General features: G+C 37.3%; 2 protein-coding genes across 21 annotated transcripts in view; both read right to left on the bottom strand.

Annotated features, from left to right (window-relative positions):
* EPB41L2 (erythrocyte membrane protein band 4.1 like 2) overlaps window positions 1-25,411 on the bottom strand; it is a 226,629-nt gene that overhangs the window by 40,999 nt on the left and 160,219 nt on the right. For all 20 annotated transcript variants that reach the window (XM_030928698.1, XM_030928701.1, XM_030928693.1 and 17 more), the window contains exons 6-12: window positions 23,293-23,368; window positions 19,693-19,911; window positions 18,221-18,308; window positions 14,628-14,780; window positions 14,014-14,111; window positions 9,988-10,160; window positions 4,868-5,040 (exon numbers count right to left, since the gene is read on the bottom strand). In XM_030928698.1, coding sequence (XP_030784558.1) covers window positions 4,868-5,040; window positions 9,988-10,160; window positions 14,014-14,111; window positions 14,628-14,780; window positions 18,221-18,308; window positions 19,693-19,911; window positions 23,293-23,368 — 980 coding nt within the window. The remainder of the gene's footprint in view (window positions 1-4,867; window positions 5,041-9,987; window positions 10,161-14,013; window positions 14,112-14,627; window positions 14,781-18,220; window positions 18,309-19,692; window positions 19,912-23,292; window positions 23,369-25,411) is intronic.
* Window positions 8-3,022, bottom strand: LOC104655285. The gene has a single exon (XM_030928707.1). The coding sequence runs from the start codon at window positions 2,914-2,916 to the stop codon at window positions 2,260-2,262; it is 657 nt and encodes a 218-aa protein (XP_030784567.1). The 5' UTR covers window positions 2,917-3,022; the 3' UTR covers window positions 8-2,259.

The raw sequence follows: 25,411 nt of genomic DNA, 5'->3' as shown, positions 1-25,411 counted from the left end.
GGGAAAAGGCAAATAAACATAAGTGTATCAATCAGCAAGCACCAAAACGACCCAGAGTTCGACAGTCTAAGACATTAAAATAAAAGAGGAATACAAATCTTATGAACTTAAAGCCACAACAAGCACAACTCACAAATAAACCCTGAGAGTGGACCCTCCCCCCACAATACTAATGGCAGGCAGCAGCCATGAGATGTTTAACTTTAGGGAAAACTCAGCCACCTCTTCCAGCTGTGTTTCCTCTTCTTCCATCTTCGCCTGAAAAGTCACACAGCAAACGGCCAGAAAGAAGGCGAGTATTAGTGGAAACTCTACCATCAGTGCAAAGAAGTTGTATTTGAACTTAAATGGTGAATCAGTGTTACCAACCTTTATTGGGAGGCCCTCAGAAGATGCAGCATATTAAGCCACTTTGGTCTTTCTTCACCTACAGTGTTGTACCAATGATGGAAATGATCCTTTGCAAAGGTGGAATGGAGGATGGAAGCTTCACTCTTTCTCAGTCCCTAGATTATGCTCTGCTTTTGAATATTTTGTACTCAGGAACAAAAATATGAGAGTGCAAAAATGGCATAATTCAATCTGTTCTAATTTGAAATGTCTAAAGCAACTAGTGATGGGGTAAAGCATAATGATGTTAAATTTGTTTTTAGCTTTATATTGGTGAACAAATGTTCAACCTATGATTCAGTTTGTTAAATATGGATTTCTTTCCTGGCTGGGGGTGGGGGATTGGCTTGTTTAACTAGTTTCATACTAAAATGGTGGGTATTTTAAAATAATCTTTGAAATATAACCACTTACATAAAATTCTTTAAACAAGAACAACTTTTCATAGTTGGACATTTCTCAATATCTGATGATTCAAAAGAATGAATGTAGAAGTTTAAAACTAATAAGCACTGACTGAATTTTGACTCAATGGAAAAAATGGTGAGAATACAAATATTGACTCCCTTATCAAAGGCAAATCATTTAACCTTTACTGGTTAATTCCTAATATATATCCTTTTCCTTCTTTATTAGGATGATAGTGTTAAATCTGAGAGTTCAAAAGGCTTTCCTTTTTAACCATTCATAGTATTTTTCAAAGGTAAGCAAGGAGCTCAGAGTCTTTATCAGATGTGAAAAATGAGACATTCAATCATCTGTTAAGAAACATCTTCCAACTCCTTGGTCAACACTTAATTCCCTAAAATGTTGATCTTTGATATTCCTCAGGTAAACTTTTTAACAATTGTGGTTTCTCCTACAATGCACACTCACAGCATTATCTTTACATTGTTCTTTAGGTTTGCTCTAAATTTTGTGATTTACTCTGTGTAGTGGTAGTGTCCACAGAATATGAGACACTAAATCACCAGGCCACATTTAACAAAATAATCAAAAATATATTGTGCATGTTAATGCTGACTTAGTAGCACAGAGGTAGGTTACTTGAAAAAAAAATTGCCTTATATAGGGGTAAAAATCCTCAAACCAAACACCTATTTAAATAAAGGAGCACTAAGAGGACCAATCTTAGTGTTATATAGTCTAAATATTCAAAAAGCTATGTTTCACTTTTCACATACATTTGTTAAAGACAACAGAATAGTACCTTCCTTATAAAATACCCTAGAGTGACTCTTATATATAATTACATAATTTAAGGTTAGAAAAAAAAACTAGCTAAAATTCTTCTGGTCTCCAAATACTACAATAATAGGGAGATTAGGAGCTTTTGAGATGAGACTTACAAATATCAGGAGTAAAGGTTACAGATACATCCTCATAGATGCAAGAACACATCTGGGTTTCCAACAAGAGAAATAACAGTACTAAGGAATTCTACTAATACACATCAAGAACAGTTATGTCCACTGCATCCTAAGCTCTATATCAAAACAAAAATGTTCCATCCTAAAGGAAGAGCATTAATATCTGTTTGCAAAATGGAGAGACCCTGCATGGATTGTTATGGGCAATACAGGTTCCCTCCTCCCCCACACCTTCTGTTACAAATCTAGTTTGAGCTAGATATTTGTAAAATAATCCTACAATTTTGCTCTAAACTTAGAATGTGTGGACCTGGTCAATGGTATCAATGAAGGAGAAGTGTCTACACTTATTTCTCATGCACTAAAACATTGTGTGTGTGAAAATGTGCAGGTACTACTTTGTTGAGGGTAATCAGTGGTGAAATGTATGCACACATTTACACTCTATATTAGGAAGGGTTTAAGATAAAGTGTATTGTGTTGACTCCACAAACTGAACTTATGTGGGCATGCCAGCAACTACTTCCTCTTCCTCTAGTTTGTCATTCAAGTCACAGTCATAAGAAACATTAAAGGAGGCAGCTTTAGCCTCCAGACAGCAGAGGCATAGAGCCAGAGGAAGGGAAAAGGCAAGAGAAAAAGGAACTGACTGAGAAGCAGACAGAAGTAGCCCAAAGATGAGGATAAGGGAAGGAATGAATGAAGGGGAGGTGATTGGGACATAGTGCTGCACACCAGCGGGGAGGAAGGAGACCCAGACCTTGGGGAGGCTGGGGAAAGCAAGATACCCATCTTCATCAAGAAGGGAGGGGAAGCCAGAGGGAAAACATTTGGAGAAACTGAAGGAGAAGTAACCAAACTCAGAATCACTGTTGTCAGCTGCTTTAAGAGTCTTCCCATGGATGGGAGAAGGGCATTCAGGCTGAGAAGGGGCCATGGCAGAATCCAAGACCAAATCAGGCATAGCAACTTCAGAATCCCCCTGCTCGGATGTTTCACCTGTGGAAAGGTGCTCTAAGCTGTCTAGTGTGATCTGGTCAGCCTCCCCAAAGGGGTCTTCCTCGGAAATGTCTGAAAGCAAGTCCATTTCAGGGACAGGCAATAGGTTTGGGGAAAAAGATGAAGCACGGTGGATGAGAGGTGAAGGTGGGCACATGGAAACAGTCTATTCTCAAGTGCAAACCCATGATTGAATATGAAATTACACAACGGATACAATCAAAGGAAAAACAGATGCAAGAGAGAAAGAGGACAAAAGAAAAAATGAGTAGTTAGTGAAAACTTTTACTTTAAAGAAGGGATTATATTAACACAGTGTAGTTAGAAATGAACTAAATGACCCATTTTTAAAGAGAAAAGACTAGACTACTTGTGTCACGTAAAATTCATACATATTGACTCATTTAATTATTTTCAAACTGATTGCAAATAAATCCCATAAAACTCAAACAGCATTATTTACTTTTAAACCTGGTTGCTGACAGACATTCAAAGCATTAGCAAAAATACCAGTGTACCCAGTTGTTTGCTGAAGACAAGCAGGATTTCCTTTAAAATTTAAAAGACCTTTTTCATTGTTTAAGGAAAATAACAAGATATGTCAAGTTAACTAGGCAAAATGGAACAGAGATATTCTGAAATGTTGAGCTCTTCTGTTTCAGATGTAAGCAGTCATTCTCCTGGGTGCCTTGTTAGCAAAATTTTAAAAAACTATCCTGACAACTTGTCAGCAGTCGAAAGAAACCTTGTTGGACACAATTTCTGTTATTTTTAATTGAATTCCCAACCAAATCATTTTTCCATATGACAGTCACAAATTCTTTAACAATGGAATGTCGATGATTTGATGTCACTTGCTATCCAAGTAGCACTTGACCTTGTGGCACGAGACTGGGCCCATGTGGTGGCTGGTCCCTGAGACCTTCTCCATGCTGGGCCTCAGAGGCTATCAGAACAGGAATACCTGAGGCACTGGCAGCTACGTCATCTAGCAAGTCTGTATACATTTATGTCTTTAAAAATTTCAAAGTTAAAATTTAGAAAACACTATACAGCCGGGTTCAGTGGCTCACACCTGCAATCCCAGCACTTTGGAATACTGAGGCAGGTGGATCACTTGAGGTCAGGAGATCAAGATGAGCCTGACCAACATGGCGAAACCCTGTCTCTACTAAAAATACAAAATTAGATGGGCATGGTGGCAGGCACCTGTAATCCCAGCTACTTGGGAGGCTGAGGCAAGAGAATTGCTTGAACCTGGGAGGCAGAGGTTGCAGTGAGCTGAGATCGCGCCATTGCACTCCAGCCTGGGCAACAAGAGGTAAACTCCATTTCAAAAAAATACAAAATAAAATAAAATAGAAAACACTATGAATCAATATGATGGATTCATTTGTTTTTATCTGTGCTTACTTCCAATGTTACATGCAAAAAAAAAAAAAAAAAGAGTCACTTTGTGCAGACACAGAAAAGAGATCTGAATTCAAAGGCTTCTCAAATCAATATTCAAGTGATGTTACTGCCCAAGGTAACAAAGGATAACAGTGACACATTTGAGAACACAATCTGGGTTACTTCTCCATTTCACTATGGTGTACGCACAAGATAAAGCCAAAAGCAACACACCATATTCTCACTCTCTATTCACAAAACAATTATCCTTTCTTAAGAATTTCATTAATTATAGATTATTAATGAAAAATACCTTTGTTTATAAAGATTATCTTTGGTGATATCAAAAAATTCAAGTCGATAATTAAAATAAGAAGCTACATTTTAAAATTTACTTGGACCAAATCAAAAATAAATTTCAAATAATCATAGCTTTTCTACTTTGGGGATTCAATTAGATAAGGTGATTATGAGGACAGTCAAAAAGGCCAGTAAATTACTTACTTGCATTAAAATAATTTACATTGCAATATTCTGCTTTGAACCACAATCAAACACAGGTTAGAGACCACTATGCATATCTGAAAACAGAAATGACCAACAGAGAACATAGAACAACTGATTTTAAATACTTGATTTCTGAAACAGAAAATACAACAGATAGCCTCTAGGTTAAGTAAACGTTTAAAACCACAAACTGTGTGAATTTTCCATACCTTTCCTTCAATGAGCTGTAAATGTGGGGCTTTAGCTGGGCTTCTTACTTCCCTCCTGCCGTCCCCATCTTGTACCACGGCAATGCTGACAACTCCAGGGCCATAGGCTGAAATCTCCCCAGCAGCGTCAGGAAAATCCTTCATAAGACTTTGGTCCACGACACCAATCGGAGCTAGCAAAGAGTGACAATTTTGGATTACTTTAGGACATGTGAATCATAAACTTTATGGAAAATTTTCCCCTTAAAGAGAGAAACAGGAAGCATATAAACAGTAAACAGGAACAGAGACATTGCTTGAACTCTGAAAATACCTACCATATAAAATAAACAAATTTTTAAACGTTTACCAAATTCTGAAACTATTCTGAGTTTTAATGCACTGAACTACACCAGGGTCTCAAATCACAGGTATTGGAAGGATATAGTCAGATCATGGAACTGGCCAGTAGAAGGAGCTCTAAGACCAGCTGCAACACCAGAGTTAAGGCAAACAGAATTACGAGGTAAGCAGTATTTTAACTCTTTGGTCTCCTCTGATTTATTTCTGAATCTATCTATTGCAACAAATGATTATGCAATTATTAAGATGATTTGCTCCAATAAGTTTTAAGAATTGCTCCATGAAGGAAACTTTAATTTGAATACCGTTCAAAAGATAAAATAGTAAATAAAAGACAGTAAAGGTAAATTATAAGGATTTTAACTTCTATATTTATATTTAGTATTTTTTATTTTTTAATCCCCTTCCCCAGTGTCTCAACATGAACTATGGTAAGTCTATACATAGACATCTCCCTCATCCCAGAAAACCTGGCCCTCCTGTGCTCTCTTCTCTCCTAGAGATAGGCAGAAATGTATATTGTGTTGAAAATTCTGTCATATTGCAGATCAAACCAAGACTACCTCAAACATTAGCAAGGCAGAGTAGTAGGTGGCAGGACTTCTGTCCATCTATAGCTCCTCCCCAAACAACAGAACTACCACAGGGTCATTTCACTTTACATAAAGAGTACTCTACGGACACCATGAAGTTTACTGTTTCCATGTCCCAAGGGAAGCCTGGTCAACACAAACACCTTTAGACTGCAAGCTCTTAGAGGGCAGGATTGTGTGTAAGCTACCATACTGAACTTGAGAGGCCTCAAGCACTTCTCATATTTGCTCCCATTTGCTTGAACTGGGAATGTGGACATCTTCCAGGACTCCACCTTCACCCCTTAACACTAGCAAGTCCAACAAAGTCCTTGCATATATTTCTGAATGTGGCCAGTTCTTCCCATTTCTAATTCTACCACCTCACCTTGGGGAGATTTTCCCAGCCCTAAAATACTCACACTTGGAATGCCCATACCAAATCACAGTCAGTCAACATTAGAATAAATTTGCATTTTACATTAAGTAATTTCCCAGCAGTTTTGTTGTTGTTGTTGTTTTGTTTTGTTTTTGAGACAGTCTCGCTCTGTCACCCAGGCTGGAGTGCAGTGTTACGATCCCGGCTCACTGCAACCTCCATTTCCTGGATTCAAGAGATTCTCTTGCCTCAGCGTCCTGAGTAGCTGGGATTACAGGCACGCACCACCACGCCTGGCTAATTTTTTGTATTTTTAGTAGAGATGGGGTTTCACCATGTTGGTCAGGCTGGTTTCAAACTCCTGACCTTGTGATCTGCCCTCCTCGGCCTCCCAAAGTGCTGCGGTTACAGGTGTGAGCCACCGTGCCTGGCCTCCAGTGGTTTGTTTTTTAATAAAAAAAACTTCTAACAAGATCTAAATAATTTTCCCTTGGAAAAGTATATGGCTATGATTAGTCCTTTTGCTTACAACTATGATTTCTACACACCTGTTATACATACTCAGAAATTTTGCAAAATGAAAAAATCTGACCTAGAAATGGCTTCAAATGTAATGCTATTAAAATATGAGTATCAAATTAAAAATTATTAAAGTTGACAAAATGCTGACTTTGCATACTTTTAAACACTATTAATTTCAGCATGTAGTTTCTTGTATTTTGGAGCCGATACATTTATTCAGGTCTTAAACATCTGAGAAGATTGTAGGCCCTGGCACAGAGCCCAAGATACCAAATGGCTAATTGGCCAACTCCCACAAAAGGGAAGACCACCATCGCTTTCACCTGGGCCATTCCTAACCAGCCTGCCTGCTTCCTCGCTTAATCTAATTGCTCTCTTGCATCAAATGATTTTTTTAAACAAGATAACACTGCGCTCTTGTGTGCACATAAACCCACACAAACTCTTCAATGGTTTCCTAGAGCACATGGAACAAAAAAAAAACCACATTCTTCACCATGGCCTCCAAGGCCCTGTATGACCTGACCCAGGCTTACCTCTCCCACCACTTCCTAAGATCTGACTACACTTGCCTTCTTTCTGTTCCAGGACTGTATCCAGCTCTCCCTTGCCTTATAGCTTCATCGTTGCTGCCTCTGCTACCTGGAACGCTTTATTTTTAAGTATCTCTTGTCCTTTCCTTGGCTGCCTCCTTGTCATCCTTCATGTCTCAACTGATCTGGTTCTTCCTCCGACAGCCCTTCCTTCCCTGATGATCCTATCTAAGTAATGTCCCTGTTCATTATACGTTCCACCTTCAGGAAATCACTGGTTCCTCAACCCCCAAATGCATCTCGGTTGTTGGTTCTCTTAAATGACTGATTTGCCTTCTTTGGGGTTTGATTTTCTAATTTCGGAGGAGACGCCTTGTCCTAAAACAGGTGTTCTAGATTGATTTTCATTTTGATATTTGATCTTTAGATTGAATCCCGGTTTTCACTTGCCATGTAATCATAAGAGGATTTATTTTAATTTGCCAAACTTTCAAGTGAGGCTTATATACCTAAATTATTCTAGCCTCACTTATAAAGTAAACAGGAAAAGAAAATACAACACATGTCAACTACAACAACAAATGGTATGTTGATAAAGGGTGGCGAAGAAAATAAAGCTCAGTGCCAGGTTACAGCCTAGCTTTGCTTTGGGGGGAAAAAACGGAGAACATAAGCCCTAATCAAAGAGTTCACTGGCTGTCTGGTCATGTATTGGCATTAAAAGCCTCCTATTTTTCACAATAACACAATAATCCTTTTGATGACTTACCCATCTGATGAATTACGGTGTCCAAAACACAAAGGGAAAAATAATGGATTACTGTGCCATGTTTGTTGTTTTTACTTGTAAAAATCATTGTTTTCAGATACAGACCTCCTATAACCCTCTGCACTAACTGCCCATACAAGATGGTGGATTTCCTGGAGCACAGTTTGTATACCTCAAAGAAAATGCTGTTTTACTGCTCTTTTTAAATGCTATACTTTGCAATATAAGAGTTATATAGCCTCATAGTTTCAAACAAATGCTGAAAACAGACAGTGTTCAGAAAGAGCAATGATTTCTCTCAGGGCACTAAACAACAGTGACTGCATTTATTCAGTACTTGTATAAATTCTCTGTGGCAAGGGGCAAGACTTGTGAAATATTTACATGGGTTGGCACATTTTTCAGATTTAGCTGGAAAAGTGCTCAGTTGTTGAAGAGCTAAAAGATACTTTAGCAGCTATAGTACATTAATAATTAACTGAATTTAAATCATTTCCACAATTTTGGAAATTTGTTTAAAGCACGGTTCACCATCCCCTTGTACATTTCAGGATTTAATAACTATATACCAAAATCCCAACCAACAAATCCTGGCAAATATCTCTGTGTGTCCACCTGCATTTGTTTTCCAAGTTTTTTTTCTTTCTAGGAAAAGCAGATGAAGGTAATGCATATGAATCCTTCACTACTAAGAAAGTTTTTTTTATCTGTTAGCATTATCTTGCCTGTTTTACTCTAATTATTTAAAATATAAGTTGCTCGAGTTTATATTTCAGAAAAATATAATAAACAAGAAAAAGGTTTCTGCTAATAAGTAGTAAAATATAATTTTCAAATCTAGTATTATAAATCTATATATATACATATATATATTTTAGTTCAATCAACCAGAACTGTTGAAAAACTGTTTCTTTGGGTAGAAAATTATCCATACTAACCATTTTCTATGGCAAAGAAAGAATATTCCTTCATAAGGCATTCTAATATAAATTTAACCTTAGCTCTTTTATAGAAAACCTATTTTTAACCCATTTTGGACCACATAATTTATATATATATATATTTTCCATGTGTAGTTTATATAAAACTTATTTCATGTGTAGTTTACAAAAAAACTTCAATTTGTATCTAATTAGAATTCTAAAAGAAAAAAATTCACATTTGTACATATTTTCTCTTGGGTTAAAGAACAAACATATTATATTTACTTTTTGTCAAAAAGCTGCATTTAAAATGAAGCCTTTGAAGCTACTAAAGCTTTCTCATATGATGCAAAGTTTGGTAAGCTTCAGTAAGTTGTTTAACTCATGAAAATTTGCTGATGAAGGGAATGTTTTATGTTCATCTGAATTAAGGTTCATATGCTACCATACCAAAAAACCCTTAGAATTACATTTTCCCATTAATTAACAGGTTCAGGAAATTGAATCACATAAAACACATCATGATCAAGAGAAATCAGTAAAACAAATGTGTCCAACATCTCATAAATAAGAACTCTTAACGAATATTTGTGTGCACTGACAATACGGATTGAGTATCACTTATCTGAAATGTTTGGAACCAGAAGTGTTGTGGATATCTAATACTTTTTGTATTTTGAAATATGCCTTATATATACTTAGCAGCTGAACACCCCAAATCTGAACATATTAAATCTGAAATGCTCCAATAAGCATTTCCTTAGAGCATATGTCAGTGCTCAAAGACTTTCTGATTTTGGAGCATTTCAGATTTTCAGATCTGGAATGTTCAACCTGTTTAAAAAAAAAAAAAGAAAAGAAAAGAAAAAAGTATGACAACTTCAAAAAACAGTAACAACTCCAAAACACAACAAAATTATTTTCTTGTAGGTATAAGCAATAGCATTTTATTTACTTGGGGAAAAAATAGCTATCCCTGTAGGGTGTTTCCAGTGGCTTTATTAACTGGATTAACATTTTCTGACCTCACTGGATTAGAGAAAGATGAATGAAAATCAAAATTATCATAAATGTGTTTACCTCCATCTAGACTCCTGGAGACCCGTTTACTAGAAGTGCGCTCAAAGTGTGGTGCTGGCCTATCTATGAGGGTGCTAGCCTGGCGGGTTTGTGCTTGGGTGCGGCCACTATAGCGGAATTTGGACCCCAAGGTCAGGAACTTGGCTTTTGGTGGCTGCTCCGGAGAAACAAGTCTATAGGAGAAAAAAAAGAGACAGAGAAAGGGGAAGCAAAATTAGATTTAATGGATTTTTTTTAAAAAAACTTTAAAGCTATGTACTTTCGTATCTCATTTTAAGTATGATTACTCAAAAACTAAACTTTCCGAAGAACATTATTTATAAACCCTCCTACACACACAGCTTTATGATGATGATGATTAAATCCACATTCATGTATTCATGAATGATGTTCTTCTCAACCTTAGCAAAGAAACAGCTGTTCTCAGTATATCAAAGGTTATTTATTTGTGTTAGCTTAAATCATTTATATAAACACGTCTGAATTTTTGCTTCTAGCTATAAGCGCCAAGTAACAATCCATTACCATTAGTAATTCTTAATATTTATGCCTATTTCTCCTGGGGAGAAAACATCTAACTCAGGAATCTGTTCCATTAAGTGATTCTTTCCCATGAAGAACACGCCACACAGTGGATCTGTAGAGATGGCTAACATCCCTTCTTGCCAGCATAATTCTACTGCTTAATCCCTGGGTTCCTAATGAATGAACTCATACTTTCTTGATGTCAAATATTCCCAGGCTTACACAAAAGCATGTTTTTAGTTAATGGGCCAATCTTTTTGGGAGTTCAACTGAAATTATTTTGCGCCCTTTGATCAAAAGTTGACAAATATCTTAACAGAAACATAATCTCAGAGCTCTTAATTTATTAAATAGGAAGACTTTCGTTGACAATTCAAAAATACGAAGAATTCCACCAAAACTTTTCCTATCATTTACTATGGAAGAGTGATTTCTTAAAGAATTCTATCGTTTCAAGTATTTCTAGACTTTCTGTATAATTTTTTTAGAAATCACCTTCTGCAATAAAGCAAAAAAAAAAAAAAAAGAATCCCTATACAACACTCAGAATGGCAACAAGCTCTATTAAATGTTCCAAGCAAGGGTGTCAGCTCTATTCATTTCATTTCATTTCATTATTTCATTTCATTTTTGGAGGAGCCTTGCTCTGTCACCCAGGCTGGAGTGCAGTATTGCAATCTTGGCTCACTGCAACCTCCGCCTCCTGAGTTCAAGTGATTCTCCTGGCTCAGCCTCCCGAATAGCTGGGATTACAGAGGCACGCACCACCACGCCCAGCTAATTTTTGTACTTTTTAAAAGTAGAGACACAGTTTCACCATGTTGGTCAGGCTGGTCTCAAACTCCTGACCTTGTGATCCACCCGCCTCAGCCTCCCAACATGTTAGGATCACAGGCATGAGCCACTGTGCTGGGTCGTATCAGTTTTATTATCACATTCTTGTTCCACTAATACCAATCTAGCTGATTGGCTATCAATTAATAGATCTGTTTATAGATTAATGGCTTCAATCTGCAAGCCACTGTAATTTTCTAAAGAAATCACTTGTACCTTTCATGATAAACTGAAACAGAATAAATTACACTGATCTGATTCAAAGCAATCTACAAAGTAGGACTGGCCCTTTGTGTTAGACATATTCTTTTTACAGTGTTGTAAGCAACATTATGTAAGGTTTAAAAATTTAAAACTGCTTTTGTTAACCATTATATCAAAAGTTTGCAGGAGCAAATTGGTCTACTTTTAAATTGGATTCCATGGTACGTTAGCAAAAATGAGGAGGCCTGAGGCTTTGCACAGCTAATGCACCTCAGAAACTCCTGCTAGAAGAATACAAGAAGAGGACAGCACAGAGGTGAGGAATACAGGTCTCAGAATCAGGTGGCCCAGTCCCCATCTCTGCTCAGATGCCTGGCTGCTGTGCTCCTCCATAGGCACCAATCTCTAGGATTGTCTTGCCTAGGGCGAGAAATAGACTACCACGATATAAAGCAATCAGTTCTGTGTCTGACTCTAATAAATGTTTGAATGCTAGCACTTGTCATTTCTAAACAGATTATTGCTTTTTTTTAATCATTATGTGACAGGGAAAGCTGGTGTCTGCCCAGTTTGGACCCGTGTCATAAATGTCATCTACTGGCTTTACATGAGCTGGCTCATGTTGTATGTCTGGAGGAGAAATTTGTTATGGCTACCAAGAAAAATTATAAAGTTTTCAAAGATTTATATGATCAGTGTAACAGAGTTGGAGGGATTCAAGTATATTTTATGAGCTATACTTCTCCTCGAAAATTAACATATTAGTCTTGAAAAATAGATACTAGTCAATTTAACTTCCAGAAATAATCATTTGTGCCAGCTGATAATTCACAGTAAAAATAGCAAACTGTGGTACCAAACTAAGAATAATAATAATGGGGAAGATAAATCTTATGATATGCCAGAAATGGTTCTAAGTTGTTTCATGTGTTATCTTATTTAATTTTCAAAACAATTCTATGAGGTAGATACTAGTATTACTATCACATATGGATGATGGAAGTGAAGCAGAGAGGTTGGTAACTTACCATGGTCACACAGCTCGTATTTGGTAGAACAGTATTAGACCATAAGTCCAGAGCAAAAACCTTAAAGATGAAGGATCTAGATACATAGCTAGCTAAACTGCAGTGATAGAAAACTGAGGAAATGGAGAAAACAAAGATAAGCAAACTCATGTAAAAAATATGTCCTTGAAGAAAACTATAAAAAGAGAAAAGATATAAGCTAAAGATGGCTAGATGACCAAAGATTTTATATTATATATAATATATATAAATATATATAAATATATATAATATATATAAATAAATATGTGGACATATTTATTGGCCAAAGAAGCTAAAGGTACCCACTAGAGAATAAATAATTTACAAAGCAGGATACTTTGTGAGGCATGAAATGAGGGATCAAAGCAGAGGAATGATTATCTCCTCCTTGAGACAGGAGAAGAGTGAAAGAATTAATGGGAGGAGAGAGAGGTGATGCTTCATTAAAGGCAAAAGGGAAGAAGGGAAGGTGCATGAAACCAAGAACACTCATGACGCACAGCTTCTACTTTCAGTGACCGGCAAAGTGGAGGGCATCAGAAGAGGAAGCAGGGGTGCCTAGGGACTCACGAGGACAATAAGCATTTGGAGTGGCAAAGGAAGTCAAAGGACAAATTGCTTGCCTAGCAGCACTGAGGATCCAGCTCATGCTGGAAATTATTTATCTGTAATAGCACTGATCCATAGAGTTGTACTATTTTTTGTTATATAGAGTAACTGCATGTGTCACAACAATTGTACTATTTAAGGTAGCACTTGACAGCACAGGTCCAAAAGTGGTGAGGTCAGGACACAGGACTAATCCAGGACTAGCCGACAGAGAAGGTAAATGTGCAAAGAGGAGAGTAGTTTGAGGGGGTTATAACACTCCTGACAAAGCAGGCAGACCATAGGGTTCAAGTTGGTTTGGGAAAGAAGTTAAGTCAGGAGGCAGCTGATGAGAATATCAAAGTGAAACCTAAGAAAAGGGATAGTAGAAAGAAGAATGGTAGCAGGCATGAGGCGTGTGGCTGTGGTGGAAGGAAAGGTGGTTAGAGTCAGAAAGTGGAACTCTAGACAGTTGCAGGGGCAGCTCAGTTCTGCATGATGACAATGCATGGACAGAAATGGACCTGGGAGGGACTGCAGACAAAGGAGAAGAGGCGAGGGGAGAAAAGAGTCCAAAGGCAGGGGGTTAATGCATCTGCCACATTTCCCACCACTACCTCCTCCTACTTCACAGAGGTTACTAAAAGCAATACCAAGCTGTTTTCTTTCTTTCTTAGAAAAAAAGAGAGATGGAGTCTCACTATGTTCCCCAGGCTGGTCTCAAACTCCTGGGGTCAAGCCATCCTCCCACCTCAGCCTCCTGAGTCAGTGGAATTACAAGCATGTGCCATTATGCCCAGCTTCTGAGCTGTTTTCCTAAAATTACCTGTAGAAAGTATGATGCTCCACACACACTTTCCATAGTCTTTTCGCTGCCCGGTGGTTTGGCAGTTTGAATCCAATAGTACTCTCAAACTGTTCCAGCTGGAATAAATCCATAAAACAAATCAGCATATTTCCTTAAGAACTGACTAGAAGTTACTGAAAAGCATGGATTCAGATGTTTCTGTTAGAAGCAATTATTCTTCTCAAAAAAGGTAAATATTGTATATCGAATATAATCACATAAAGATGAATTTATAGACTACAATACTATTTTCCACAAAAAGCAAGTAGCAACTACTCACATAAACCAATTATCCTTCAATGTTCACTAAAACTCATTTTATTGCTTTCCTAATGATCACAACTTAACTGATTCAACAAGAAAAAAACCAGCCCATACCTTATCACGTTTTCTTTTCTGTAAAAAGCACGATGGTTGCTTTTTTAAAAAACAGACCAGACATATATATACTGCAATGATACCATTAAGAACCCTGACCTTTTACAATGGAAGAATAAACAGTTTATTTTCTTAAAATTTGAGAAAAGAATTTTTTAATTCATGGTCGTAAAGAGGCCAACTAAGAACAACTGATCAGAAATGTCTTTGCTTACCTCTGCTGGTCTGACTTTAATGTAGAAGTTGCTGCGTTTATAGGAAATTTTTAAGATTTTCGGCCAAGCAAAACGATTGATTCGCAGTCTGTCTTTGTAAATGAGAAGTCCATTAGCACACACGCCCAGCTTGATGTCCACACCTTCTGAGTCCTGCCAAGCATAACCCAATTAACCATGGTTAGAGCTGTGAAAGTTACACAAATCAAGAAGCTAATTAGCTCCCTCAAATCATGATCAGGAATGCCAGTTTACTAGGTTTGTATTTAAATTTTAGTGACAGTATGCACATTAATGAAAACTACGGCGCACACAAGTACATGTTAAATTTACACATCTTCAGTGATCAGGTGTGATTTGCCAGACTTATGGCAACGTGACTATAGGACACAGTGCCTTCAAAAGGCGTCATGCATGTGTTCTCAAGCTCCACTGTAGGAGCTAACAGAGAAGAAAGGAAGCAGAACTAGAGATCCTGAAGATATGGGAAACAAAATGAGCTTTCCCTGTAGGCTAGTCCAGCCTCAGGGACGGTCTGTTGGCCTACCCTAAGATGTGTTCAACCATTTTCCTTTAGGTGCATTTACCTCAGATGGATTACCCTAGCTAATAGCTCTTAAAATTATGCCAATATTTTGCAAAACACCAATCCCTCACAGATAATTTCTCTTCCAGGCTGACAGTGCTGAAATCTCTGAATTCTTTCAAGCAGTTTTTCATTAACTTAGAACGCTGACATCCAGTTCTCATTAGGCATTCCTTTGGCTGGCGTGTTTCAAAGGACTGCAGACTATTCTTGAAGTTATTAATAGTTTTCTTTCCCTAGAGCTTTAATTTGGAATCAATGACAATCTAGAATAATCACAGGCCTAAAGGAGATGTTTTACAAGCCAAACAAATTTATAGACAAAAGTGAAAACTTGTCTCCTCACATTTCACATCTTAGTGAAGATCTAAGATGCACGTATTCAAAATATACAAATTATTGTTTATCTCTAAGAGGAGAACTGGCTCTCATTCAACATATGTAAAATTGAAGACTACCGCTCAAAGATATTCACATCTTCAGAAATCACAAACAATACGAAACAAATTCTCACGAAAAATGCTGTAACAAACCCCATATTTAGTCTAACTCCCAATTTAATAAAAGGACATTTTGTCTGTCTTATTACTAAGAACATTTTGATACCATTTAAATCAGTGTTTCATAAATAAAAGTATAGTATTAGCTAACTGATGCCAGTTGCTTTCGCTGCTGTGACACTGGAATAATTCATATACACAAATAAATTTACATTAGACCAACTCGAGCCATTTTAAAAAATCCAATCGATTGCTTTACTCACCCTTATCTTGGCAGCCACAACTCTCTCTAGGAATAGACTAAAAAGCTGGGGTGAATCAGGCACAGGTGCCCAAGCAACTTGGCACCAGACCCCATGGTGTGTTTGCCAAAACCATCGCTGCCCATGGCCACGGGAAGCGAGGCAGAAGATTGTGAGACGGCATGTTCTCACCACAAGTGGGGAAGCAACCCACATTTGAAACATTGAATGAGCCATCTCTAGTCTGAAGCAACCTTGGGACAGGACAAGGAAACTATTTTATCTGACTTAAAAATAGACACAACTTAGATTCAAGTAAATCAGTTGATTTTCGTTGTTCTATGTAATTATTTTAGAATTACCAGTATTTGTGTGAATAGAAACGACAGATGAAGGGTAGGAAATGAAAGAGGAAAAGGCGGGCCTCGATCCTTCATATGTAAGTTATGCCACATGGTAGCAAAATCAGAAAAATAAACGAATGAAAAGAAGCACCCTCTCTGCATTGCTCACTGCCCCATATGGAGATGGCTGGCTTTCAAATGAGTTCAGTATAAAGAGAGTTCTCGCAAAGGATCAGGAGAGGAAGGAAAGGGAGGTCAGGGTGTTTAATACCCAGATTCCCTCCCTACGTGGTCACCTCAGGCTGACCGTGTCCCTCTGACAATGGCTCCCCGCAAAACAGTCTTCTCCACACGTCTGTCCTTGGGAGTTTTGGAAACCACTCTGCCCTCCCTCCTTCAGACAGACCTAGAGTGATTAGGATAGCTGCAGATATTAGCCCGGGGCTACCACCAGTGTCCTGCTTCTCACATGGTTTCTCTGCACCTTTGTTGAGATTCCTTTTATTTAACACTCTCCAACTCATCCTAACATGAATATGACATTACAAACTCTTCTAATTAATTAAAAAAAATCTGATTTTGTCAATGAAAAATTTTAAAAGACATAAAACTTTAAACAACATGAAGTATGAAAAGTTCTTTTAAACTGCCACATATATTCTTTTCAATAAGCCACAAATATCTTGCTTATCAAATATTATCTAAGGAGTCTATCAGATGATAAACAGAATGAAGGTTACCTTGAATTTTTTTAGTGTTTTGCTCCTAACTACACAGCAAGAAAGAATATTATACTTAGAACAGAGTCCACAATTTCTTACTTTTCTAAGACACAACATTAAAAACAAGAATCCTGAAACCTTAATTGGTTTCTAACTAATGATCAACAAAGTAGAGCTGCAAGATTTACATGTGGCAAGAATGGCAGGGTCTGGAGGAGGAGAGGTTTGGTAGGTCATTTTGGTCCCAAACTTATTTTTTCCTTCCTCCCTATTTCTGTTTCTTGACTAACCTAGCCTGTCCCCATTATATAGAAAACGATCTGAAAAACACTGGAGTGTTAAGACAATCTGTTTCACCTCCTAATAGGATTTATCAGAAGGTATCAGGCAGATAGACCGTTTAACAATACACAGCCTTAAATAAGTCATTCTGTGAACTGTTTTATGTAGCTGTAAACTAAAAAACATTCAAACTTTAAATGAGATGGTATACTTCTAAGAAATGAGATGGTATGAAAGTACTTTTTTTTCAAGCATTATATTTTTGAGATTTTGATCTTTTGGGATTATGGTGTTCGTTCGGGATTATGATTGGCTTCCCATGTCCCCGCTGTCCCACTCTTTTACCACCTTTCAAATTAGACTGAAGGTGCTTTATCACCCAGAGCCTGGGCCCGCCTACATTATCTTTCACAAAGTACAAAACATACCTATAGGGAAAAGACCAACTCTAGGGCTCCTTCATCACACAGAAGCTTTTTGGAAAGTGGTCCTATCCATGCTGCTTTTGCTCCTTCATGGTTGCTAAGGTCTTCTCTCCTCTCTCAAGACAGAGGTGGGAGAGGGAACTGGGACAGACATAGCACTTGGCCTAACAGAAGCTGAGATGCAGAATAAACCAGGATAAGAGGTAAAAAAAAAAAAAAAAAAAAAGGCTGACAAGGTGTGTCACAGTAAGTACCTATGAAAGGGCATTAATTAAAAAGACTGGGAAAAGAAGTGGTAGGGGGAGAATACATGGTCCCTCCCACAACCATATACCCTATAATTAGTCACCAAGGAAATATTCCAGAGACCCTCAACTGAAGGCAGATATCCTTTCCCCCAAAATAAGCGCTGTGCTATCCTGAAATTGGAGCCCTCTCAACACTTCAGTTAACAGACTGCTATGATGCTACTTCCCGTTACATTTACAGTACCTTGGCATGATGTAGGTCAACACCGTACATGGAAAGCCTCTTTGCATTTTCTAAGAACTGGGAATCAGCTTGTGCTGGAGATAAGCCCCTGAGAATCAAAAGAAACAGTATTATCTTATTAATGGATGCAGAGCAAATGTAGTCAGAATGGGAGGAGCGTCTGCACTCAGAGGGTTTGGAGGAGAGGAAGTAACCCAGCCAAGTCTGCAGAAATAGTAAGAAAACAACTCTCAACCTCTAGCATTTTTCTCTTAAGATCCTATAATCTAAACCTGCTAAACTGCCTGGAGGTACACCTCCACTCTTACTCCTTTTATCTTAAAAAGTTGCTTTTGATTATTTCCACTGAGGAAAAAAGCCCCAGCAATAGGGTACAACATAAGTACTGGAGAATAAAAAACAGTGATCTCATCTTTCTGTGATAAACACATTCGTACTCCCTCACTTTATTTCACTAGAGTTGATTATAATAAAGATTGAAATTACTTGTATTTGATTTTCTACCTACGATGGACACAAATCACATTCTGTCCATACTAAAATTATTTCCATTCCTATCTATATGCCCAACTAAATAAACTTTAAGCTCCTAAAGAACAAGACCATGTCCCATTAATTTTCACATTCCCCATGGCATGTCAGTACCTGATATTTCATATTAGAATTATCCAACAAATGTCTATTGAGTAGAATTTAAGTAAATTAACAAGAAAATATTTAGAGTCAAATACCATATTTATTGTTTTTTAAAGAAAAAAAAAATCAATGAATGTGGCCTGTTTAAAAACCTAATTTTTGAAAGTTCCTTTCAGATCACTTTAGTAAATATTTAATAAGACTATAACTTTGCAATATACAACAAATTATCATTTTGTAGTTAGCGTTATAAAAATTTGTGTAAAAAGTCCATTTTCTTTTCACACACATATAAATGTTCTCGAAGCGTAATATGGTATTAATGTAATGTAAGTAATCTTAGCTAAACCAATGGGTCATATTCCAGTGGAACTACCTGTACATTTCAGTTACTATTCCTATGTCCATCACCACCTACACTGGTAATTCAAATCCCAATGCCTCCTTATCTCCCTAGCTTTCTTACCACATATAGTAATAAGGACAATAATAAGGCAGAAGATATATAACGTCAATGTCAAATAAGTATGTGGGCATGTTTGTCTCCAATGTGTATATGTTAAGGGGACAGGGAGAAAAAGGTGTCATGGGGAAAATTACATTTTTCCAATACATGAAAACACAGTCTCACGAGCATAGTTTCTCATATGATAGTCATAAAAATAATGAAAGGATACCTCAAGGGCTCCACGTTGCCTTGATTAGTGCTAGGTGAAGATCCAAAAGGAAAAATTGGATAATCCTGTAAATCGTGCTCAAACGTCTAGTAAGTGCTACAAGAGAAGCTATTTAAATCTACCATGGCCATTCTCTCGCCAGTAAGCAAGGCAACAGACCTGTGGGTCTTGTGCAGCTCTGCCACCTTCTCTTCCAGCTCCTTAGTCTGAGTAGGGGCAAACTGGAATTCACTGAGGTCGATGCTGCCATGTTCTTCTGGGTCATAGTCACCAAGTTCAGCCTGCAGGGTGTAGGATCCCAGGAGAGCATGAGTCACAAAAGAGCAGGGCAGGCGGCCAGAGGCAATGTCCTGCCGGAGCTGAAGGCACAAGAAGTATCTGTGAGGAGCAGAGGGAGAAAGGGGTCAGAGGAGAACCATTAGGTGAGACTGGAACACTCACAGTCCTTAAAACCTAACACCCCTTTGAAAACAAATATACAATATAGGCACTCTTCATATCCACAGCAAAAATCATCTTCTCTAATAAAAAGCCTCAACGTGTTCCTTGGGCTTCTAAATTTGTGGCTTATATATAGAAACTGAATCCAGAAGGCTAATTTATATGTATATATATATACAATGGAATGAAAATTCTAAACTGCTGTTCTGGTAATAGTCAGTCTATGATTACTATGAAGAGTTTTGTGACTGAAGTAAAAATTTCAATCACTTAAACTGTCTCCTTGGATTTCAAATTGTAATAAAAATTACCCCTCAAAAGATGTAAAGATTAATGGATTTTAAAAAAAAGTCTTAATTATTTCTAAGGAAAGCTAAAGTCACCCACCCTTTATCATCTTGACCCTTTTGATACTAATTTCTTCTTTTCCAGAAACACCTTTAACAACAATTATTGGTAAATCTACTTTGAAGCCCTTACCTGTCCACTTATCCCATCTAAAGCAGTAGCTAGCTCAGTTTAGTAGAAAAGGCCTGGGCTTTGAAGCCAGGAAGACCTGACTCTATATGACCTTGAGCAAGTTAATTTACTTTAAGCCTAAGGGTAATTTCCCACCTGTAAGATGCTAAGAACTCTACCTCCCTTTAAAGATGAGCATGAACATTAGATAATATAAACAAAATATCTGGCAGAGACCTAAGAATCAGTAACTAGTAGCTATAATAATTAGTGGCTATAATAATGTTTCTCATTCAATGTTCCATGTGGCTCACTACAGTTATAAAAGAATTTCCATTTTCCATGAAATAAAATGCAGAAACACGTGATATATAATCTGTGGTTCCCCACCCACCACCCGCCCCGCCCTTTTTAGCCCCACTACCAATTCCTCTTGGTAACATTTTAAAATGTGATTTCTACTCTCCAATTTCACCACTTGCTATGGTCACCACGGATCCTCCCAAATCAACAGCAGAGTCCTCATTCTTTAAGACCTTTTAGGGACTGGCATTCATACTGGCAGCTGTCCATCTTAGTCCTGTGGACACTTGCCCGGCCTGGGTTTTAGGGCCCAGTCCTCTTCCTGCTCTCTACTCTACACAGTCAAATGGGGAGTGCTGGCCTCTGGTCCAGGCCTTGTTGTTACTGGGTCAGAGAGTACAACCCAGCACATGGGGCCAGTTCTGTTTAGAACCCAGATTACCACTCAAATACATAATCAGGCAGGGCAGGGACTCTGTTTATCATCACCACAGTCCCACAGTTACTAAAGGGCTTGCCGCATGACAAGTGCTCAGTAATTGAGAGACTGAAAGTCTTCTCGCTATCACTACAGTATTTTGAGTATTTTATGCCTTGCAGAAGTTCACGTTTTAAGGAGGATCATTTGTTTCTTTGGCCCATAGAAAAACGTAAGCATAACTGTACATACTTCAGAAAACTGAATTTTCAACCATGGGTCCAGGTTATCCTCAAATTCTCTCATAAACAACAGTGATAGTTCTCCACATTTTACGGCAGTTTTAGAACCTAAATACAAATATTTCATCTTGTTGCTTCCCATTATTGTCTCTATTTTTCACATTAGTCCTTTCCTCTGTTTTCAGAGCCTAAGTTTAAACCCTAAAAACTTCAAACAAAAAATGGCATGAGCTTCCTGAATTACCCAACTGTACCTTCACACAGTACTATGAAGCACTCTTCAAACATTATTCAAGATAGTGTTCTTGCCCTTCTCAGAAGCCTACCCCACCTTCTAAATGTACACTCAAGTCATGGTGAAGATTTCAATCATGATATTTAAGCTGCCAGGCCACAAGTACAGGCAGGTGGCTGTCCTCAGGCTGCACCACTGAGACCTTTAGTTAGCTGAGTACACTATATTGTTCCTCCCACTAGACAGGGAGACTGTTCAGGTTCTGGAAAACCAAAGTACTTACTGATGCTACAAACTTGCAGTCACCAAAGGATTATCATTCCCCAAACAAATTACTGCAAGGAGGAGTGTATGTACAGACAGCGTTGGGTCACAAAGCCCCAATCACATGCACTGTTCAGAGGCATCCTGCAGTGAAGCTCTGAATCCTACACACCCCGCTTCGTCAGGTTTTATGCTCTAAGTAGCTCACTGTGCAGTTGCAAAGTTACTATTTTTTACTAGGTGAAGCTAATTCATTCAGAGCTTAATTAGCACATTCCTATTCAGCAACAAGTAGTTTTAAAAAAAAAAAAAAAGGCCAGCCTGCTATGTATCCAATATTGGAAAGAAATCTCCATCCTTCCTGTTTCACATGGATATTATGCTCTCTTAAGCACCTCCACAACTTGATGTCTGACAACAAAACTGGCCTAGCAGAAAGCATCAAAGATACAGGAACTAAAGATAAGCAGACTCTTTTGCTAAGCCCCTCTAGTTTTCTAAAAGTCATGCACTACACACAGTGTCAAATAAGTATGTGGGCATGTTTGTCTCTAATGTGTATATGTTAAGGGGACATTTGGCCATGTAAATAACCTTTTTAAAATATGGTATATAAAAATTATCTTTAAAAAAAAATCAATCCTTTATACTTCCTCTTACTAAAGCTAAGAAATGCTATCCCTGGTACTCAGTGTAATCAGGCTAAGCTTAAGGTACTTGTTGATTGATTCACAATGTTTCTGGTACCCAGTCTAACCAGGCTTTCAAGGTACTTGTTAATTCACAATGTTTCTTGGTTGCCATGCAAGTACTCAGAATCAATAAATATTCTCTTGCTCCTAAACAGAATCCTTTCTTTGCAATTTAAGTGTATGTTCTTATAGCTCACACAATCTCCAAGGAGATGGAAATGAACTAGCTATTGACTCTACGTAAGAAATCCCACCTTGTTTGGTTCTGGAGGGAGAAGAGAGAAAGAAATTACCAGTTCAATTGGCCTTTTAAAATAATTTCATTTTTCTAACCTCGTATCATCTTTGTAATATGAGACTAATATATAGGCACACATGAGGTACAATAAAAATGACCTTGGTATTAAAATCTCAAATATTAAATATTAGTGACTTTTAAAAGTATAGAAAACAAAGTTGTCAGCAGTATCATTTTAAAAATTTTCATTACTAGAATATAAATGAAGAAATTAAAGAAAGTGAATAAAATTTTTGAAACTGTCAACATTTCAAACTATTTGGATGTACCCAATTTCAAGGAAACTTCTAAAACTTAAGAAAAACTGTTTTGGTTTTCAATCCTGAAATTACCACTATGCTCCCAGGGCACAGAAATAAATGAGAGCTGTAAGGAAAGACTCATTTTAAAATGCAAATATAAAGTACCTGGTGATATCTTCAGTCAATTGAGAAGGATCAGGAGGATAAAACTTCACATTAAAAGTGAATAGCCAGGGAAGGTCTGTAATTATTAAATATCACAGTTATGCACCCAATTAACAGAAGAATGACTATTGTGATAAAATTTAAAGGTCAAGGATCAAACAGTACAGACTAATCCAACTATAAATCAGCGTGCAGAATTTTATTTTTTATTTAAATTAAAATTGCTTATAAAATAAAAATGAAATAAAAAATAAGATAGAAATCAATTACATGAATAAGCCACCATTAAAGTGTAATAGGTTCTCTTTCTTATAAACATTCACTGGTACCTCAACATGTGTTTTATATGGTGATCTATTACACAAAAATTTTAATATAACCTCCATGTAATAGTTATGAGGTAAGATTTTATTTAACCACAGGATCTCCTGTTGCCAAATATTCTTTACCCTTTTAAAAAAAAAAAATCAGGATTTCTACATTGTTGTGGGGAAGGAGAGTAATGATCAAGAGATAATAGCTATTCAAAAAATTATTAATGGGCTATTTGAAGAAGCTGTTAAAAGAGATCCCAAGAAAGGAAAGCATGGTACAATTTCATGATACTTTAGGACAACACAATTATTTCCCAGGTTTTATAGAGTAGGTGTAAGTATATTCATATATAACAAACACTTTGCTGTACCGTTCCATAAAGAATGAATAAATCAAGCAACTATATCATAAGTGGCTTGTTAAAAGTTAAAACACTGCTATCTATACATTAAAATTTAACTGCTATTTTGATAGATCACATGTAGTATAGCTTTAAAAAAGTAAAACTATGGGGGAAAGGGCAGGTAATATTTTCCTAAAGGGATCCAAACAATTCCACTAGCCTGAACTTAGAGTTTGACTTCAAGTTCACAATATTTTTTAATTTAAAAAAATTGTGCGTGTGTGTATATATACAAATTATTCCTTTTTTTTTTTTTTTTTTAAAGACAGGGTCTCACTCTGTTGCCCAGGTTGCAGTGCCATGGCATGATCACAGCTCACTGCAACCTCGACCTCCCAGGCCCAAGTGATCCTCCCATCTTAGCCTCCCAAGTAGCTGGGACCACAGGCATGCACTATGATGTCCGGCTAACTTATATTTTACTCTTTCAGAGATGGGGTCTCCCTAAGTTGCCAGGCTTGTCTTGAATCCCTGGGCTTAAGCAATCTTCCCACCTCAGCCTCCCAAAGTGTTGGGATTACAGGCATGAACCACCACGCCCAGCCAAGTTATTCCATTCTGTATGTATTTAAAGACCTCATGAGATGTTTAATTTATGAACCTGAAGAAAAATTCCTTGAATCCCATTCTCTTGTTCAGTGTGGCATTTTGTCCTTTGTCTTATCATCAGCACACTACATTTTCACTCACTCAAATATTTATTAAATGGCTACTGTTATATACACAGGCATTTTTGCTGGATTTTGGCTCAATGCACTACTATTCAACCAATGAAGTCAGTCCTGCTGAACTTAAGAAGCAGATTTCAGTTCTGCTTTACACATTTAAAACATAATACTGGGATATAAGATTTTCCCGAATATCAAGATATATGAGGTTTCTTGGCCTATAGCGCCATGCTGACTGTCAAATATCCACGCATCGTGTTTGTGTAAGCATTACTTCAAGGTGACTGTTAATTTCTAATTAAGTAAAGTTATCACAGGATTATCATTTCTTAATGGCTCCTTGTTTGTTTTCTAGGTAACAACACTAGCACATGCTTGCCTTGACAGGACTTGGAGACATTTCCACTAGACCACATATTTTCGAATATACTTCCAAATCTAAAAGCTGTTGAAATGTACCAAGAATGCTAAGCTTTTTTTAAACTGACAAATAAAAATGGTATATATTTATGGTATACAATATGATGTTTGAAAATACGTATACATTGTGGAATGGCTAAATTAAGCTAATTAACATATGCATTACTCTTCACATACTATTTTTGTGGTGAGAGCACTTAAAATCGACTCCCTTAGCAGTTTTCAAGTTAAACTTTTAATTTAATTACATATTATTTTCATCATAATTTTTACCTAGGTGTTTATAAAGTCCTTCTAGCTACAGAAATGTTTA

The sequence above is a fragment of the Rhinopithecus roxellana genome, chromosome 4 (genome assembly GCF_007565055.1).
Source record: "Rhinopithecus roxellana isolate Shanxi Qingling chromosome 4, ASM756505v1, whole genome shotgun sequence".
NCBI lineage: Eukaryota > Metazoa > Chordata > Mammalia > Primates > Cercopithecidae > Rhinopithecus > Rhinopithecus roxellana.
Note: the sequence above shows the minus strand (reverse complement) of the source record. Positions and strands in the feature narration are given on the sequence as shown.

Excerpts from the sequence above, each read along its gene's own strand:
- LOC104655285 (XM_030928707.1), bottom strand. The coding sequence starts at position 2,916 with ATGTGCCCACCTTCACCTCTCATCCACCGTGCTTCATCTTTTTCCCCA.